The sequence below is a fragment of the Marmota marmota genome, unplaced genomic scaffold, assembly GCF_001458135.2.
Source record: "Marmota marmota marmota unplaced genomic scaffold, marMar, whole genome shotgun sequence".
In the NCBI taxonomy this organism is placed as follows: Eukaryota; Metazoa; Chordata; class Mammalia; order Rodentia; family Sciuridae; genus Marmota; species Marmota marmota.
The window spans coordinates 39,894,644-39,914,813 of record NW_026000093.1 but is presented as its reverse complement, the minus strand read 5'-3'; the positions used below and the strand labels follow the sequence as shown (position 1 = coordinate 39,914,813).

The 20,170-nt window shown below is 30.5% G+C and overlaps 1 protein-coding gene across 7 annotated transcripts in view; it reads left to right on the top strand.

The window, feature by feature from the left end:
• Triqk (triple QxxK/R motif containing) overlaps positions 1-20,170 on the top strand; it is a 75,133-nt gene that overhangs the window by 34,067 nt on the left and 20,896 nt on the right. For 5 of the 7 annotated variants that reach the window (XM_015485954.2, XM_048782787.1, XM_048782784.1 and 2 more), the window contains one exon: positions 7,904-7,985. In XM_015485954.2, the coding sequence (XP_015341440.1) occupies positions 7,925-7,985 (61 nt within the window). In that variant the 5' untranslated portion in view covers positions 7,904-7,924. The remainder of the gene's footprint in view (positions 1-7,903; positions 7,986-20,170) is intronic. The other 2 variants (XM_048782788.1, XM_048782785.1) reach the window with 1 other exon arrangement.

Below are 20,170 nucleotides of genomic sequence, written 5' to 3'. Positions count from 1 at the left end.
TACTAACCTAAACTCTTTTTTTTTTTCACCTTACTGCCCATATGTTGTGCCCATTTAGAAAAACTAAAACTGCTTAATCTGACTACCTTTTCCCTGTGCCTGTACTGGGCACCTGAGCACTCAGAAAGAAATACATTTATAGTCCTGTAGTCCAGTGCTGCAATAGGTTAATGGTTACCAAATCCATTTGATCTCTTAGTATTTTCCTTCAACCTGTTTTCTTTTTAGACAACTCTGCATTCCTCCACAGCATGAATTCCAGTATCTCTGTACTTTCTACCTTCCCTTTCACAGGAGATAATCTTTCCTCCTAATTCATAATAATAGCAGAGCTACCAAAACTCTCTCCTTTTGGCTACCAAACTTTAAACCACTTTTTTTTTTTTCCGCGTGTGTGTTTGTGTGTGTGTGTGTGTGTGTGTTTATGTATTTCAACCATTGTTTCTCTTTTTCCTCTTAAAGTGAAAGGTAGTGTAATATGATTATCCAATCAAATATGTACTAGATTCTACCCCTTCCTATCTACTTGGAATTCTCAATCATTTTTTTTTTTTTTTTTACTTTTGGTCCAGTTTTATTTTTTTCTCCCTTATCCCTTAATTTTCTACTTGTTCCTTTTAGTTATCATTTAAACCAACTCAAATTTCCATCTTTATTTAGAAATGAGCCTCAAGAGTAAAAACAAAACATAACAACAAAAAGAGCAAAATCTTCCTCAATCCTAGTTCCTTTCTACTTAGAGGAGATCAGCCTGGTCAAGTGATGCTACAAGGACAAATAAAACTGATGAGTGCCTATTTAATTTGGGTCCAAAGAAACCTTTGCTTCTTTCACTCAGCGTATTTAAACCATTCTAGGAGGTGTGCAGTGGTACCTCAGTTCCAATTTTAATTGGCATTTTGCTGATTACCAATGCTGTTAACTTTTTAATGCACTTGTCATTCATATATCATCTTTGGTGAAGTTACTATTCAAACCTATTACTCCCTTTTTTAAAATTGGTCTGTATCTCTAAATATTATTGAGTATTCCTCAGACATTCTGAATGCAAATTCATTTGTAAGATATAGGTATTATGAATACTTCCTATCTATTACTTGCCTTATTTATATTTTTCTAGTATGTTTTATGCACAAAAATTAATTTTGATGTAACACATTTTATTCTATGTTTCTTGCTATTTGTATTATAACTAAGAAATATTTGCCTCTCTCAGGTCTTATAAATTATCTCTACTTTATCCCTAATATTTATTTTATTTTTTTAGGTCTTCTGTTTAGGTCATGATTATCTTGAACTGTGTATGGTGTGCAATAGGGATTGAGTTACTTTGTTTTTTGTTTTGCTTATTTTGTTTTTCTTAAGAAAATACAGTAATTCTAGAACTATATTTTAATACTGCATTAATTTTAATTCCATAGATTGAAGGCTGAAACCCAGCAATTAGGATTCTTTTCCTGGAGCATAACTTTTGGGATTGACACAGTTAACTATTCTATAGTTACTTTTATGAACATTTATATTAATGTTGGCAAGTTATTAGGGGTTTGGAAGTAATCTTTTCACATTCAAAATTTTAGGTAATTTCTTGTGCTGCTACAAATGAAATTAATTTGGCAAAATTATAGTAAGCTGATAATAAAACTGATATAAAATAAAGGTCATTTGATCTTGAAAAGTTATGAAAGACTGTTAGCTCTCTAGTTTTATACAAAATTTTGTTTCTCATAATAATGACTTGTCCCAATATAATCAACCTTCTGTATATAAGGGTTTCATACCCAAGGTTTTCAATTCTATAGCCTCAAATACAAACTGAAAATATTTGAAAAAAAGAAATTGTTTTTTTACTGAAAATATATAGGATTTTTTTCTTGTCATTATTCTCTTAACATGAAATTATAACAATTGGCATTAAATTTTGATTGTTTAAAGGCTTATAAGTAATCTACAGATGATTTAGAGTACATGGGAGGATATACATAGGCTATATGTAAAAACTATGCCATTTTATAAAAGGGTTTGCCATTTTATAAAAGTTTCTGGGGATTTGAATTTCTGAGAGGTCGTAGAATAAATCTTCCATGGATACCTAGGGATGGTTATTATATTTATTTACTTATTAAAATGTTGACAATTAGTAGTAATATTAATAAATGCAACCAATAATGGAGTGAGATAACTAACATTATTTAATGTAATGTTAATTTTTATGTTTATAATAACATACATTGTCTATTTCACATTCGGATAGTATTTCAAATCTTTTTTTTTCTTTAAATCTCTAGAGACCTAAATCATGTATGATGCCTCTCAGGCTAGGTATAAGTGATTACTCATTGGAGATGATACTGGTGTGCATTATTAAAATATAGTTTCCACTAGTGGTGATGTATTGAAAGGACATTTAAAGCAGAATACAGAGCCTGAGTAAATTCATGAAAATGTTCATGATATTCTTCATGGAATTAAAAGCTGAAATTGATAGTGTACGGAATATAAGTAGGGAACAAATGACAAACTCAGATCGTTAATGGATCTTTATGTTAGGTTTTTTTTTCTTTAAGAAATATGTCATCATTTGCATGACTCCAATAAGTTAATTACATGAACAATTTTCAATTTTAAATACTTTGGAAACAGGGTCATTCGATCAGGAATAAATATCTTCTTTGTTTAACACTATGTCCTAGCAGCTAGCATGTGGTTATATTTTCATGATTGGTTCTCAATTTTGATCCAGCCATATAAAATATTTCTACATAATTATAACTTCATGCTTAAACTGAGGATTTTCTTAGGTAAGGGTTCTTCTCTTAGCTTTAAAAACTGAGATAATTATTTTTTCCATGGTCATGGGTTGAATCTTTTAATAACCTGTGTTTTGATATATATTTAAATGTCACAGTCTGGATTTAATGCTTTTTCTGGAAGCAGAGACATGTGTGAAGGCTTTGGGTTTCTTATTTCTTTACTTGTTCTTTCTGGATTTCATAAAAAAGGTATAAATGAGCAATAAAATGACTTGGATGGAATGTGATTGAATATAATACTACATTTGTTTGTTGTAAGAGGTCACATATTTTGCTTAAAATTACATGTGGCAAAATTGTTATGTTAAATTCAGGTTAAGAAAGCATATTAAAAACAAAGATATCTTAAATCTTAAAAGTTCTAGAGTGTAAAGTTTTAATTAATGAAAAAATTAATGATGAATTATTTTAATATGCAATTTAGGTATTAAATAAAATTAGCATTCTTTCTTCCTTAAGTATGTGTTATCAAATTTCAAGAATGTTAAAAACTTCTCTGATGATTTAATCTGAAATCATTCCTACAGCAAAATTCATAAATAATAAATACTATCTTATTAATCCATATTTTAGTTTAGCTGGGTCTCAGAGCAAGTTATCTCCTCAGGGAATGTAGTGTTCTTTATAAAAGGAAGTGATGAGACATAATCTCTAAGGAATTAAATTGTGAAAACAATCTTGGTATTGTACATGCTAATATAAATCTGTTATTCCCTTTCCGCATCTATCACAACACATTTTAAATTGTGGCTGATCTTGTATGCAAATAGCTGTCTTATTAGAAATTGCGGCTATATGTGCTAATGTCTCCCTGGATTTCTTGGGAGTTTTCTATCTAACCATCAAAGCAATAGAAATGAATGATGATTACTGCAAGACTTTGAAGAACAAAGAAAAGTCAGGACATTTTAGAGGTTCTAGATATATGAGGCATTGACAGTTTGAACCATACAGATGAATGGGTATCTCTTTATTGAGGTAATTTAAAATAGCCTCAATGTGTTTATTAGTAAAGTAAAATATTTTTCACTTTCTTGTGTTTGTTACAACTAATTAAATGCAAGTTTTTTTAAAGTGTGCATTCTATAGATGTTTTTTATTTTACCATTTGGTGAAATGATTTTTGCTTATATAAATAATTGGATATAATTTCAGAAACAATAGTAAAGTGAAAAGTTTTGAAATTTTGATTACTAACAATCTTTAAATAATTAAGAATAAAAATTGAAAATCAATTGATAATATATTTCCTTGGTGGAAATTGTTTTAAAGTTTTTATATTCAGAGATTATTATACCTATAAAATGTGACTGTTTATAGAGCCCAGGCCCTGATAAAAATTTAAATACTTTGCTATTTTTGTCATACAGAGCACATTTACAAAATAGTGAAATTCAGTTTCCTTTAGTGAAAAGATATTCTCAATTGACCCCTTACTTTTTATTTACTACAGGCAATGAATGAATAAAATACTGGCCACTAAATTGTTAACTCTTCCTGGGATGTTGGTTTAAATGATCAGGAAGGAAATTCAGAGTAGCCATTTTGGCAGATAGCTTTAGTAACCTGATTTTCTTTTCTTTTTTTTTCTTTTTACACATATTCCTTAAGGATAAAAAAACAAAACTATACTGAAAAAGGGATATTATCTTGTGTATTCATTTGTATAAATTAACTTCTCTCATAAATTGAGTGATATCTTTTCTAGCCTCACACAATTAAGATAAAAATAACAACTCACAATTAATAAATGCAAAATCACTATGCAAATGGATTTTCTATATGAATAAATTATAATATATCTATCAACATTATTTATGATGCTTGTCTTGACAATTATTTTGAATGTTTTGAATTATAACAAGTAACTATAGGATTAGAGATACCTTGGTTTCATTTATAAGATTTAAGAAATGTGTTATCTTACATGAAAAATTAAATGGTTTATTAGAGTGGAAGTCTTAATTTTTTGACTGTCATTTTTTAATATATTTATATTCCCAGATATTGCTTTAATACTATAAATCTCAATATTATTATGATTAGAAAGATAGGATATAAGTGAACTTAATAATTTTCTTACATGCAAATAGAAATTATTAGAGATGCCTTTTACTGTGTTATATGGGATCATTTTAGCTATCTCTGTGAGGATATAAATACATACACACAGACACACACACATAAAATGCAGTTTGATCTGAACAGATTTCAAATGCACTTGGTGTTTTAGAACCTTAATAATGCTTATTAAAATATTTGCAGTTTGATAATTGCATCCATTTATATGGAGAGATCTCTACCTGTTTGTTTTAGTTGAAGTAATACCAACTGCTTTAACAAGTAGATGTAAGAAATGTATAGTGGCTCAAATGCTGCAAGTTTATTTCTTGTTCTCACAGAAGTATGAAAGTGAAAAATAAGTTGGTTGGAGAGCTTTCCTCCATGCACTCATTCCAAATCCAGGCTGTCACAGAGTCTCCATCCTCATTATATCATTTCTTAATCCATTCTCATCTCAACCAGATAAATTAGTATATATGAAAAAAGTTTATGTCAGTTCTAGAAGTAGGAAGCAATTTACTCACATTCTATTGGCTAAAATTAGTGATGTGCCCGCAACTAGTGAGAGGAAGCTGGCAAGTGTAGCCAAATATGCCTGGGGAAAAAAAGAAAAGCAGGATTTTTGTGAGCAACCAAAAATTTTTACTATTTTGACCTTTCTGGCCTTAAAATAGCCATGTACGTCCTTTTCCCTGCCTCCTCAGTAAGAGAAAACTTGATAGAGTTTATAACTTACTGCATCCAGTTCAAAACCAAGAATCTAAAGCTAGTAATGCACAGTCTTCTCAAGTTGGGATGTGGTTACTTGAGGTTTATAGACCATGAAATTTACCCACCCTTTTCCAGCCTCACCAAAAGAAGATTCTTGCTTAGACCCCAATTATGATCCTTTCAGAGGAACTCCTTCATTTTTTTTCTTTATAATTCTGCCTTCTGGAATGTTCTTTCTTCTTGATCACATATAAATTTGATAATACAAACTCAGCAGAGTTTACCTTCCTTAAGGCTGCTCTCTGTTGTTTTAAATATAGAGACCTAAGCATTGGTTTTCACTTTCAGACCTTTTAAATGAAGTTTTTGCCTTCTTGGTAAATGTAGTTCCCTCAAATATTGCAAAGCTTCTTACCATTTCTAGTGAGCTCCTTGTACCAATAATTGTATGTTAATTTCTTTCATACATATAATTCTCAACCTATGCTTTGTTTCTATGCTTTGTTTCTATCCTGTGATTCTCTGTTTTTACCCAAGAAGTCTACTTGGAAGTAATTTTAAGTAATAGGCCCAGTTTAGACAGTAACATCCTTAATCTTAACTTTGTTTCTGTCTGTCCGTCACCCCTTCTCTTTCTGTTTTGAGCTGAGAAATTTTAATATGTTTTTTGTTTTTCAAAGTCTTTTTCAGTTTTATTTCTTGCTGTTTTGTTTTTAGCAATTAGCATTACCATCTCATTAGTACCTAATTTACTAGACTTTCTATTTCTTAATATTTTTGTTTGTGAGCTGAGCAGTTCTTGCCTTACTTTATCTTCTCCTATAGCACCTTAACTAAAAGCAGTGAGGAACAACTTCTCTTGCACCAATGTTGGTATTATTTTAGCAAAACTTATATCTGTAATGCATAAAACCCACAGATGTATAAGAACTCAATTACAATTGAATTCTGTTCCTTTCTCATAAGTGGGATAATAGGGTGGTATTATGATTTGGATGTGAGATGACCCCAGAAAAGTTCATATGGCAATGCAGGGATGATCAAAAGTAAATTGATTAGATTAATAAGAGCTGTAACCCAACCAGTGGGTTAATACATTTGATGTGTTAATAATTTGAATTTATTTCTGGGTGGTCACTGTAGGAAGTTATGATATGGCTGGAAGAAGTAGGTGGGAGGGGGTGTGCCCTTGGGGATTATATTTTGTCCCTGGCTCTTTGCATTCTCTCTGCTTCCCAGCTGCTATGTCTCCACCATCCCCTTCCACCATGATGATCAGCCTTATCTCAGGCCCAGAGCAATGGAATCAACTGACTATGAACTGAACCTTTGAAACTATGAGCCCAAGTAAATTTTCTTACTCTAAGTTGGTTTTGTCAGTTATTTTGATCATAGCAGTAAAAAGCTTACTACTATTACAAGTGAAGTTCGAGAAGTTCATGAGAATACTCTTCTCCATTCCCACGCAGTCTGACCAAATTTCTGTTTCTACAAATGTAACTTGGAGATATCTGGAGTTCATTTCCACTTGAGCCTATTAGAAGGGGAAAAAGGATGCAGGATTATGCTTGAGAGATTTTCATGCTAAAGTTTGAAAGTGATGCATGTCATTTCCATTCAAATTTCTTTAGGAAAAACTCAATTTTATACTTGAATTTGGCTAGGAAATATTGTCTAATTGTGCAAGCAAGAAAGTGGAACACACATTTGGTGGCAGATTATAATCTTTATTTAAATATTTAAATTAAATAGAAATAGTAGGATTTGAAAGATAATATTGAGGATTAATGAAACAGTACATATAGTATGCAAAATATAAGTAAATGGTAGTATCCTTATTGTTTACAGTAAGATGGACACCACTAGAACCTAAGTCATCCATTTTGTCTACAAACAGAATACAAACTTCCTGAAATTCAAACTTTTGCCTTCTTATATTGTGCAATGCAATAGATAATTGGTACAAAACATGAGACCAAGAGCAAGCATGTAGCCCCAGCCCATTTGAATAAATACTATGTGATTTTCACATTTACAGATAATATTATCTAACAGTGTGGTTTAATTGAGCATTGATATTTCTTGATAAAATAAATGTTTCCAAGAACAAATGATTGGAAAATTTAATTACCAGCAATTGTATCCTTGATAATTTATTTGAAAGAATTTTGTGTTCTTTATGGATATCTAATGGAAATATGTCAAAGGCATTTTTACCCATTGCTTTAAAGATGAATTTTAAGGAATAAATTATTCCTGAAGTTTGTAGATAGTCTTTTTAAGGATTTCATTATAATTGTTTTCTTTCTTTTCAGCAGGCATTTTGGAGATCAAAGATGGGTAGAAAAGATGCTTCCACTATAAAACTTCCTGTTGATCAGTACAGAAAGCAAATTGGTAAGCAGTGAATTCCCTTTGATATACTCCTGTGAGTTAAGATAAAGAGAAAAGCAATTATGCATGATATTAAGACATATTTTTTGTAATACATATGATACATAGAAATGTACAAAGAAGAACTTAGAGATTTTAGGAACAAAAACTATATTTAGCCAAGCTTGCCATAAAAATACATACTTTATGTACTTGTGATATATGAGTGTTTATACAATATTACTTACATACTAGATCTCAAGGAAAGACCCTCCAATTTTAAAGAAGCAATATTCAACATATTCCTCTAGGAAAGTGTAGAAAATTGGAAATCAGAAGAAAAAATTTAACTTTTCCTCCCCACTCACAGTGCACTCCTTTTGTGTATCCTTTCATCCCTGCTAACTCTCATTCTTTTGGAAATAAAAATGTAATACGTTAATAAAAATATGTCTTTTAGTAACTGAAGAATAAATAAAGAATTTCCAGGAGAAGTCAGAAAATAATTAAAAAGAATTGATACCAAAACATAGGGTATATATTTAGTTCATAAATATGGCACAAATGTACATGCCATAAATTTTTGAAAAATTTAAAACAAAATCTGCAAAACAAAAGACATGCAGAAAAAGTAGAATAATAATCTGGCATACATGCAGCCAATTAAGAATTTTTTGTATTGTTTCCAACAATATACAGGTTTAGAAAAGTTATATATATATTTTATATGTATATATATAATATATATATACACACTTATATATCCGCACACACATATGTGTATATATACACACACTTACATAAATATATACACATACATAGATATACACATAGATAACAATAATTACTATAATCAATCCAATTAAAAGTCATCATTTTACATAGTTATCTTTTTTGTGTGTCCTCAGAGCACCAAAAGTCTACTCTTAGCAATTTTCGGTTATGTACCTTATTAATTATGGTCCCCCTGTTGTACATTAAATCCCTAGATTTATTCATCATATGTGATTATAACTTTGTACCCTTTGACCTATGTGTACCCATTGCCCCCTCCCTTACCTCTAGTAAGCACCCCTCTTTCTCTATGTATTTGCCTTTTGTTTTCCTTTCAGGATTCCAAATACAAGATATCATGAAGCATTTTTATTTCTGTGTCTGACTTATTTCACTTACCATAATGCCTTTTGGGTTTATCCATGTTGTTGCAAGTGGCAAGAGATCATTTTTTTAAAGCTGAATGACATTTCATTTTATGTATGTATGTTTATGTGTGTGTGTATATGTGTGTGTGTGTGTGTGTGTGTGTGTGTATATATATATAGCTAAGATACGGAAACAACCTCAGTGTCTGTTGACAGATTGCAAGATAGAAATTGTGGTGTGTGTGTGTGTGTATATATATATATACACACACACACACACACACACCACATCTTGCAATCTGTCAACAGACACTGAGGTTGTTTCCGTATCTTAGCTATTGTTAATAATGCTGCATTGAACATGGAAGAGGAAATATCTCAACAAAGTGCTGATTTCCTTTCTTTTTAGTATATAGTTAGAAGAGGAATTGGTTTTACTTTTAATTTTTTGAGGAATCACTATAATGGCCCCACCAATGGTACAGTATTTGCTGTTCTCCATATTGTCACTATCAATGTTACCTTCAGTTTTTAAAATACTTTTTTATTATATCCATCTTAATAGGAGTAAGACTGTACCTCACTTTTGTTTTATTTTTATTTCCCCTGATAATGAGGGTAATTGAGTACATTTTCATGAACCTGTTGGCCATTTTCCTGTCTTTAGAAAAAGGTCTGTTCTGATTCTTTGCCCATTTTTAAGTCAGGTTTTTTCACTATTGGGTTGTGTGGGTTACTTACGTATTTCGCATTAACTCTTTCTCAAATATAGGCTTTTCACATATTTTTTCTATCATGCCATAGGTTGCTTTTTCATTGTGTTCATTGTTTTCTATCCTCCACAGAAACTTTTAAGTTTAAAGTAGTTTTGCTTATCTATTTTTAACTCAGTTTGCACTTTTAGTATTTAATCTGTTTGACTTGGTTTTGTGTGTGGTGTAAGATTAGAAACTAGCTTCCTTATTTTGTAAGTTGATATTTCATTTAAGCAGCATCACTTATTGAATAGACTATTTTTTTCCCCCGTTGGTCAGTCTTGGCACTCTTGCCAAAGATCACTGGTCCATACTTATATAAAACTGTTCAATTGATCTATATATCTGATTTTATGTTAGTGTCATACTGTTCTGATTACAGTGGCTTTATAATTGATGTTTGGAATCAGGAAGTGTGATGTCTCCAGCTTTCTTCTTGCTCAAAATTGCTTTGGCTATTCACAATCTTTATTGGTTGTATATGAATTTCAGAATTGTTTTTTTCCTATTTCTGTAAGAAATAACATTGAAGTTTTGATGGATATTGCATTCAATCTATAGGTAGCATGGACATGTCAACAGTATTAATTCTTGCAATCACAGAACATGAAGTATCTTTCCTTTAATTGCACCTGCTCTAATTTCTTTCATCACTCTTTTATGATTTTTTCAGTATACAAGTCTGTTGCTGCTGTGTATTTTCTTCTTTTTGATGCTATTAAAATGAGTTTGTTTCCTAAATTTCTGTTCCAGAAAGTTCATTGTCAATGTATAGAAATGCAACTTCAACTAATTTTATTTATGTTGAGTTTATGTCCTGCCACTTTGCTGAATTCATTTACCAGTTCTAACAGTGTTTTTGTAGAGTCTTCAGGGGTTCCATATAAAAGATCATACTACTTGCAGAGACATTTTTACTGTTTCCAATTTGAATGCCTTTGATTTCTTTGCCTTGCCTAATTGCTCTAGATAATAATGTGTTGAATGGAAGTGGTAAGAGTGGGCATCCTGGCTTTGTTTAAGATGTTAGAGGAAAAGTTTCAGTTTTTTCATCATTGAATATGATGTTGACTATTGGTTTGTCATATATGGCCTTTATTGTGTTGAGATACATTTTTTCTATATATAATTTGTGGAGAATTTTTATCATGAGAGGTTGCCAAATTCCATCAAATACTGCATCTGTTGAAATTATCCTGTGATTTCTATCCTTCATTCTGTTAGTATACTGTATCATATTGACAGCTGCGGCATATGTTGAACTATCCTTGCAATGCAGGGATACATTTTTGGTCATTGTGAATGATCTTCTTAATTGATATTGAAATTTACTTTTATTGAGGATTTTGGAACTGTGTTCATTGGAAATGTTGGCTAGTGGTTTTTTATATATTTTTTTTTATATTTTATTTTCATTTTTTTCCTTTGTCTGGCTTAGGTTGTTGGCTTCATAAAATTAATCTGGAAGTGTTCTCTCTTATATTTTTTGGAAAAATTTAAGAAGGATTGGCATTATTCTTTTTTAAATGTTTGGTAGAATCTGCCTGTAAATGCCTCTGGTATGGGGACTTTCTTTATTTCTGGTTACTGATTCAGTCTCCTTATTTGTTATTTCTATGTATAGGCTTTCTATTTATTTTTAATTGTATCCTTGTTAAATTTCTAGAAATATGCCCATGTTTTTAGAAATGTACTGTTTCTTCCAGTTATTCAATTGTTGGCATGTAATTCTTCATTATAGTCCATTATGATCTTTTTCATTTCCATGGCTTCACCTATATTGTATGCTCTTTCATTTATGTTTGTATTTTTTTGAATCCTTTTTCTTTTTTCTTAGTCCTGATAAGGGTTTGTCAATTTTACCTTTCTAAAAAAACTCTTCATTTTGTTAATTTTTTAAAATATTTTGTTACTTGTAGACACAATAACTTTATTTTGTTCGTTTTTTTTAATGTGGTGCTGAGGATTGAACTTAGTGCCTCACATGTGCAAGGCAAGCGCTCGATTGGAAATCACAACTCCAACCCCTTTGTTAATTTTTCCTATTGCATTTCTTCTCTCTATTCCATTTATTTTTCTCTAATTTTTATTATTTTATTTTTTCTGCTAACTTTGTACTTAGTTTACTCTTTTTTCTAATTTCCTGAGATGTAAAGTTAGGGTATATACTTGGGATATTTCTTTTCTTTTAATATGTTGTTCATTACTATATATGTCTGTTAGTACTACTGTCTCAGTTTGTTTTCTGTTTGTATAAAATCTATCTGAGACCTGGTGATACATAAATGAGAGAGAATTTTTAGCTCATTGTTCAGAAAGCTGAAAAGCCCAGAGGATAGTGTCCACATCTTATGGCAGCCTTCATGCTCCACAAGACATAGAAAAAGGTACCACATGGCAAGACAAAGAAAAAATGGTCAGCTCAGTCTCTCTTCCTCTTCTTATAAAGTCACAGATTCCATTATGTGGGTATACCCTGATGATCCTATGTAATCACAGTTACCTCCCTTTTGCTCCACCTTCAAATATCATCAACGTGAATTTAGGGATTACATTTCCACGTGAGTTTTGGAATTCTCATTCAAACTATTTCAACTACTTTTTCTAGAGCCAATACATTTTGGTATATTGTGTTTTCATTTCCATTTGTCTAAAATTTTTACTTATTTCCCTTTTGAGTTTTCTTTGACTCAATGGATGTTTAATTTTATACATTTGTGAATTTTCCCTTTTTTCTTTTTTTTATTTAATTGATTTTATTTTTTTAAATACATGACAGCAGAATGCATTACAATTCTTATTACACACATAGAGTATAATTTTTTTGTATATAAAGTATGTTCACGCCAATTCATGTTTTTATACATGTACTTTGTGGTTTTTTTGCATTACAGTTGTTATTACACATATTACCACAATTTTTCATATCTCTGTATATAAAGTAGGTTGACACCCAATTTGTGTCTTCATACATGAACTTTGGATAATGATGTCCATCACATTCCACCATCCTTGCTAATCCCTTGCCACTTCCCTTTCTCTCCACCCTTCTTCCCATCATTTTGCTTTTCTTATTGATGTCTAATTTCATTCCATTGTGGCCAAAAAAAAAAGATATTTTGAGTGTTTTCACTCTTCTTAAATTTGTTGAAACTTGTTTTGTATCCTAGAATGTGTACTTTTGCTATTGGGTGGAATGTCATATATATACATATATATATTTTTTTTCTATAGGATTTTTATTTGTTTCCTTCTTTATTTCTGTATGGATGATCTATCAATTAATGAAGTCTCCTGCTAATATTGTATTGTTTATACTTCCCTCTTCAGTACCATATATGCTGTGATGTTGGGTGCATATGTAGTAGGTCATTCATATCATAGGTTCCATATACATGGATTCAACTGAGTACAGATAAAAAATGTTTGGAAAAACAAACTGCATCTGTAATGAGCATGTACAAACATTTTGCTTGTCAATATCCCTGAATAATATAATACAGCATAACATCTATTTACATAGCATTTCTTCATATTAGTTATTATAGGTAATCTAAAGAAGATTTAAAGTATAAGGGAAAACATGTATAAGTTATGTGCAAATACTACACCATTTTATAAAAGGGACTTGAGCATCCATGGATTTTGGCATTGAATTCTTGCAATTCCTGTGAAAATGGAAGCACACCTATATACATTTTTAATTATTGCATCTTCTTGATGAATTGACTCATTTATCATTATGTAATGCCCTTCTTTATTTCTTACATTAGTTTATTTTTATCAAGTATAGCTACCCCTGCCCATTTTTATTTTGTAATTACTGCATATACTGTCCTTTTTTCATGTCTTCATTTTTAGCCTATGTATGTCATTAAATCTAAAATGAGTCTCTTATTGACAATAGGTAATTGAATCCTTTTTTAAAAATCCATTTTGCCATTCAATCTTTTGATTGGTGAGTTCAATCCATGTACATTTAAAGTAAATATCTGTAGAGAAGGAACTACTGACATTTTGTTGTCTCCATGTGTTTTGTGTTTCTTTTGTTGCTCTTTCCCTCTCTTGCTATATTTCTTTGCAATTTAATTATTTTTATAGTGAAATACTTAAGTCTTTATCTTTTTCTCATCTATCATATTTTTTTTTCTTGTGGTTACCATGAGGCTAGCGCTACACATAATGGTGTAGTTTAAACTGATAACAACTTAACTTCAATTATATACAAAAATTCTTCACATTTGTCTCCTCAGACTAATTTTTAACCTTGTTTCTTGTTCAGAGTATTTTCTGTATGATATCTTTTTTTTATATTAAGGTTTTCTCTTTGAGTTATCATGTAGTCAATTTATTAAAATTCCCTTTGTGCTTGAAAGGCATAGGTATTTTCTAATATTTGGATGCATTAATACTTATGTTAATTATGGTGTTGTATTTTCTTTTTTACTTGTTGTATACTCCAGCTGTAATTTTTACAAGAAAGAGAATTATAATATCCTAAAACTATGAAGCTTTTAATTGTTGTATTTCTTTTTTATTAATTTCTGCTTTATATATTTTGAAGCTAGGTGATTATTGCTTAGCATTCTCAAATTGATATATATTTATTGTATTTCCCCCTTTCCTATTATTATGACCTCTATATTTATAAAGTTCTCATAAAGTTTTTCTTAGAGTTCTTTTTGTTTTATATTAATATTGATAAATCACATTTCTTTAGTATTTTGATGTTTTTATCCTCTTATTTTCATCTTTACTTTAATGTTTACATGCTTTTGGTATAGCCTAAAATTCTTTTTAAGCAGTTTTAATCCAATTACATTTATTGTGAATTAAAAAATCTACATTTATCCAATTTTATTTTATATTTCATATTTCTGGTGACTTTTCCTTGCTAATCTTTATTCCAACCTTCTATCTTGAAAATTTTGGTCATTTTTATTCTTTAAATTTTTAGTTTTTCTTTCATTTTTTTCTTCCATTTTTTGTTACCTTAGTTTTTTCTGGTATATTTGACTAATATAAAGTGTATCAAGTTTTAAACTCTTAAATTTAGTTTTTCTTTCCTATTTTTCATGTCTTTTTTATTTGTAGCTATGAAATTTAAATATTCCTGATGTCAGAAGATCCTAATTTTTTTCTTCACTCTAGTGATTTACATGGAAGGCTTTTAATAAATATTTGCTTAAATATCAATAAAGCAACTTCCCTAATCTCAGATAATTACAATTCTATTTACCTGTTTTAATCTAGTGTTTGTATTAGTCTTGATTGTTCTATCGTATCTCTTGAAATGATAAACTTACTGAAATGTTTTATGTATCTTTTTAAAACCAGTTTTTTGTTATCCCATTGTTTTTCTTTGATTTTACTTCCTTATATCCCCAAGAGTACCTTGTATATAATAGTTCTTGATTTTTTTCTTGTTTGCTAAGTACAAACTAAATTTTGATGTGCTTTAGATTATCTTTTATTTAACTACCTTTTCCCTTATTAGAAATATCAGGATGCCAGCGTGGGTGAGGGGCAGGGTTGTGGCTCAGTTGTAGAGTGCTCACCTAGCACTCTGGGTTCGATCCTCAGCATCACATAAAAATAAATAAATAAAATAAAGTTATTGTGTCCAACTACAACTAAAAAAAAGAAAAGAAAAGAAAAAGAAAAACAAACAAAAAAGAAATATGAGGATGCCACAAGGAATCACACATACTTACTCAGAAGTAGTTTGGAAAAGCAAACTTTACTTCTGCAGAAGGGTATGCTACTAAATAATGTCTGGCAAGCAAGCACACACAGATTGGGTATAACCAGCATTTTATCCCCTGGAGTATCAGGTCCCTCCCCTAGTTCCTCAATGGCTGAGTACTATGGGGTGTACCGTCTTCCCAAAAGTTACTTTAGTATTACTGACTTCTATTGAGTTATTTAAAGAAATATACCTTTAGTTGTTTCTACCTCTCTTTGTTCTCCTGTGGTGGGAAAGCTTTCTCGAGGGTTCATGAATTTTGATATGTAGGCAGTTCTTACTTCTTTACCTAAGTTTATATTTCTTTACTGAGAGATTTCTATGTGTGTTGGTTAAGACATTCTATTTCCATGCCTCATTTGTTGAGGGGCTGTTCAGGTACATGAACTTTGGATCTGCCACATCCATAGGGTATGGTATTGTTGTGTACCTTTCCATTCTGCTGTATTTCTCCTAGGAGTACCTTTCTTAAATCCCAATTTTACATTTAAATACTGTAGTCTGAAAATGGACTTTCTATTTCTCATACCCTCCATGTATAATTTGCTGCTTGTTGGTTAGCATTTTACTGTGACTTTTTGGGGAAGTATAGCTATTAGCAACTTGTTGGATTAACTTCCTAGTATCACAATGGCTAGTGTTTGTTTCGTTGTACTGTGTTAAATGATGGTGTGGCCCTTGTAAGGTATGATTGATATCCAGATTTTCTGTATAAATATTAAAAAATTATCATTTGTTTAAATTAACTTTATGTCATTAAAATAAAAAGTTTGCAAGAGATTTTCATTCTCAGGATTAATTTACCAGTTTACTCTCTGAAGTACAGATATCTCTAATAATATTGAAAAAAATGCTTTTTGCAAATTTTATGTTTAGAGATAATATCTCCCTTTTATTCTTTTTTGGAACATTGGAATAATTTTGTATGCATGGCTACAAATAAAGGTATACTATTCTGGTGACAATCCACTGAAACCATTTTTTATTGTTTCTAATTTCATAATAATTTTCCTTTTGTTAATTTGATTATTTTTTAATTAGTTACTTTATTGTATTTATAATTGTGTCTATCTTGAAGGTATCAAAATGTATACCATTTATTTATTGACATAACTACTGTGGATTACTATAGGGATCCCTAAGAAAGACTATTAATTTTTGGTTTTGTAATGAATCTTTTGTTTTTTTATATAATTTGTAATATAGTAACTAAAATTGTGTTCATATGGCAGTTGGGAAATTATACAACAGATTGTATTGTTCTCTTATATCTAATTCTGATAATATGAGAAAAGTAAGATTCCAAGTAGTGTTTTGTTTTATGAAGCTGGGAGGAGGGATTTGAAGCTGTTGATGAGAAATTATTCTAAAAATGTTGAAGGCAATATAAAAGTCTTTACTGTTGATTAGCAAATATTATTTGTCAGTATCTTTGCATGCTGTAAATAACTCATCTTCCAATAATTCATTTGAGTAATTAAATTTAGATTGCAAATTTTTCTTTTCAAATATTTTGACTCTTATCTCTCTGCTTTTCTATTGTATCTTAATTGGTGTGGTCTATATAAATGGACAATAAATTATATATCTTTGTTATAGAGATCAGACAGTGAATAGAACTTGGTATTCATCCCAGACAGAATTATGATTGAATGTATTTGCAAGATTAAAGCACTGAATTTACTTTTTTCTAATTAAAGGCAATTAAAGATTTCCAGACACAAATAAAAGACAATGAATTGAGGAATAAGTGTAGGAGCAAGTCCATTTGCAGGTGAAAAGATGTGCCTTTGAAGCAGAACCAGCTGTATTTTCATTGAAAGAATAACAGTTTAGGAAGCTTTTCTGCATGTGCTTGCTTGATAGCATAATGTACTCATAAGCAGCTTATGCAGTATTCAGAAAATAACAGTGCATTAATTTTTAAAGCAGCAAAGGCAGAGGAAGAGCAGTGCTGCCACGTTGATAATGAATGTGGCTAGTATAAAGTTCACGTTGAGAAAGGAAAAAAGTGAGCTTCTGAAAAATGAACATTTATAAAACAATAACCAAATATTCACATGGTAATAAGCTTGGGCAGCAGTATCAACAAAGTGCAAACATGTAGTCTTATTTCTGGGCAAGGGTAAAGAATTGAACAGGAAGGCATGAAAAGAAATTAAGTAATCTTTTGTTAAAATAAGGCAACTTCCAGGTAAAAGCATGTAATAGTTAAAACTATTGCTTTGAATATGTAATAATTTCTGACATAAATAAAGATTTTATATTAAATTAAGTAGAGCATACAAGTTATTCTTTCTTAAAATAATATAAAAGGGGTAGTGATAAATGCAATAGTGAAGTACTGAAATATTTATGAGATTTATTAAATATGTTGTTATATCCATAAACATTAATATATGTTTTAGTAATTATATTGTGTACCTACTTAAATATGTGATTCTTTATAGAGATGGTGCTTAGGCTTAAGTTAAATATGTTCTAATCATACTTAATATTGTAAACAAATGAACTTCTAACACATAATATTCACTGATTAGAAATTATATCTAAAAATGGCTAAATATTTTATTTAAAACAGGTACTAAAGATTATCTGCAAACTATATATAAATAAAAATTATGAAAATTAGTGTAACAATCTTTGCTATAAAAATTCTAGGCATAATTGAAAATGTTTTGTATTGATGTATGATTTTTAATTATAATTTTGCTTTTAGTTGATACTCATAATCCTGTTGAAGACTTAAAGCAGGAAATTCTGTTGATACTGAGTACCATACATTTTCAAGTATATATTTATATTTTAATTTAACAGTAGAATGCAGAGGTAGACTTGTTTAGCTTGGTAAAGTTGTCTGAGTTGGGATCTATACCCTTATTATTGAGTGGATCTTAAGTCTTCTGTATCTTCTGTAATTGGAAGAAATCTTATAGGCAATTTTTTAGTGTATGATAAAAATGATTAAAGTGATCTCAGGGAAAAGTGTCCAGGTCTTTTCTATTCCTCCAGTTCTTGTGAGTCCTGGCAAAATTGATTCTCCACTTTCTCCCTTCCTCTCTCATTTTCATTTTATTCCAAGTTCAATTTCTGTTACTTAACAATGGAAATAATTCAGCAGAATCTAAAAGATATCTCCAGGATCCTCAGCAAGTACCTAGATGCATATCTGAACCAAACCTGAACTGGTGTCCTCTAAGTCTACAATTGCAAGTGATATTCAGCCTTTTTTGGGGGAGTGGTGCGAGGACAGGAGTGCTGTGCCAATCTAACTTTAAAGGAAGAGGAAGAATTTTTTTTTAATTTGATAATGGTGATTTTGTAGGGAACAAGAACAAGAATGTAGGTTCAGGCTACCATTCTCAGTTCTCTAGCTCATCACAACAATTTTAATTTGTGACCTCCCTCTTCCAATACTTTATTCTAGATCCTCTCCCTAATAATCATCTTCGTCTGCTTAAGTCTTTGAGTTTAGAATGTATCTTTATCTTCATTTCTGAAACTCTAAGCTCTTGGTGATTACCCTGGTTATAAAGTTAGATGGAAAAATATCATTAAATTTAAGATTGGTCATAGTAGTTAACCCCAGGAGTTCCCTCACATCTCCCCATGTTCCTTTTGATATTTACTATATATTAACAAGACAATTTATCCTTGATAACAAGCATACATTGTCCTAGCCAACACTGTTTTTTTTTAAATTTTCCCTGTTTACCCGTAAGCATTAAAAATCCAAAACTTCCTATTGAGGAAATCTAGTATTGTGCCTTTTCTGAAGTTACCTCTCTTCTAGATAAACTTCACAACAAAATATACCACTCACAATTTGAGTGGGATTTCCCTTTTTCGTTGTACTTTAGGGTCATCTCCAAGGTTAGCAATAATAGCATGGCAGTCTACATCCAATTGTTGTCAAAACATTATAAAGAGCTATCTGTAAACTTTAAAAAAAAAATATTACAGTCATGTACCCAATTTTATGATTTTTTTTTGGGGGGGTAGTTTGATGTTCTTTTTTTTTATTTTATTTTTATTTTTTTTTAAATTTCATACAAGAGGAAGTGAGGGGAAAGGGGAAAATAATACAAGGGGGAGAAATGAATGACAGTAGAGGGGGTAGAGAGAGAAGAGGGGAGGGGAGGGGAAGGGGTGGGGATAGTAGACAATTTTATGATTTTTTAATCTAGATAACCCTCAGTTCATAACTAGTAGTTTAAATCTGATAATCTCATGACCAAGTAGTCATCTCCAGCAGTTTGGTAGGAATCTAGGAGTTTTTTCTTAACAGCCATACTTACTGAAGAAGGTATGGCAGTGTTCCAAAACCTTAAAGACTTTTTCACTTCTTTTTTATTGGGATCCACTAAAGACTTATTTCTATGTCTCAGCTAAAAAGTCTTCAGACTCCATTGACTCTGCCATTTCATAAACTCCAAGAGGTATAGTAGATTATCTGGCAATTTATTGAATAATTTTTTATTGACCCATGCGCTACTCAACACTATAGCTTTTCAGGCCAACACACAAGAACTGTGCATTATAGATTTTTTTAAATAATAATATGAA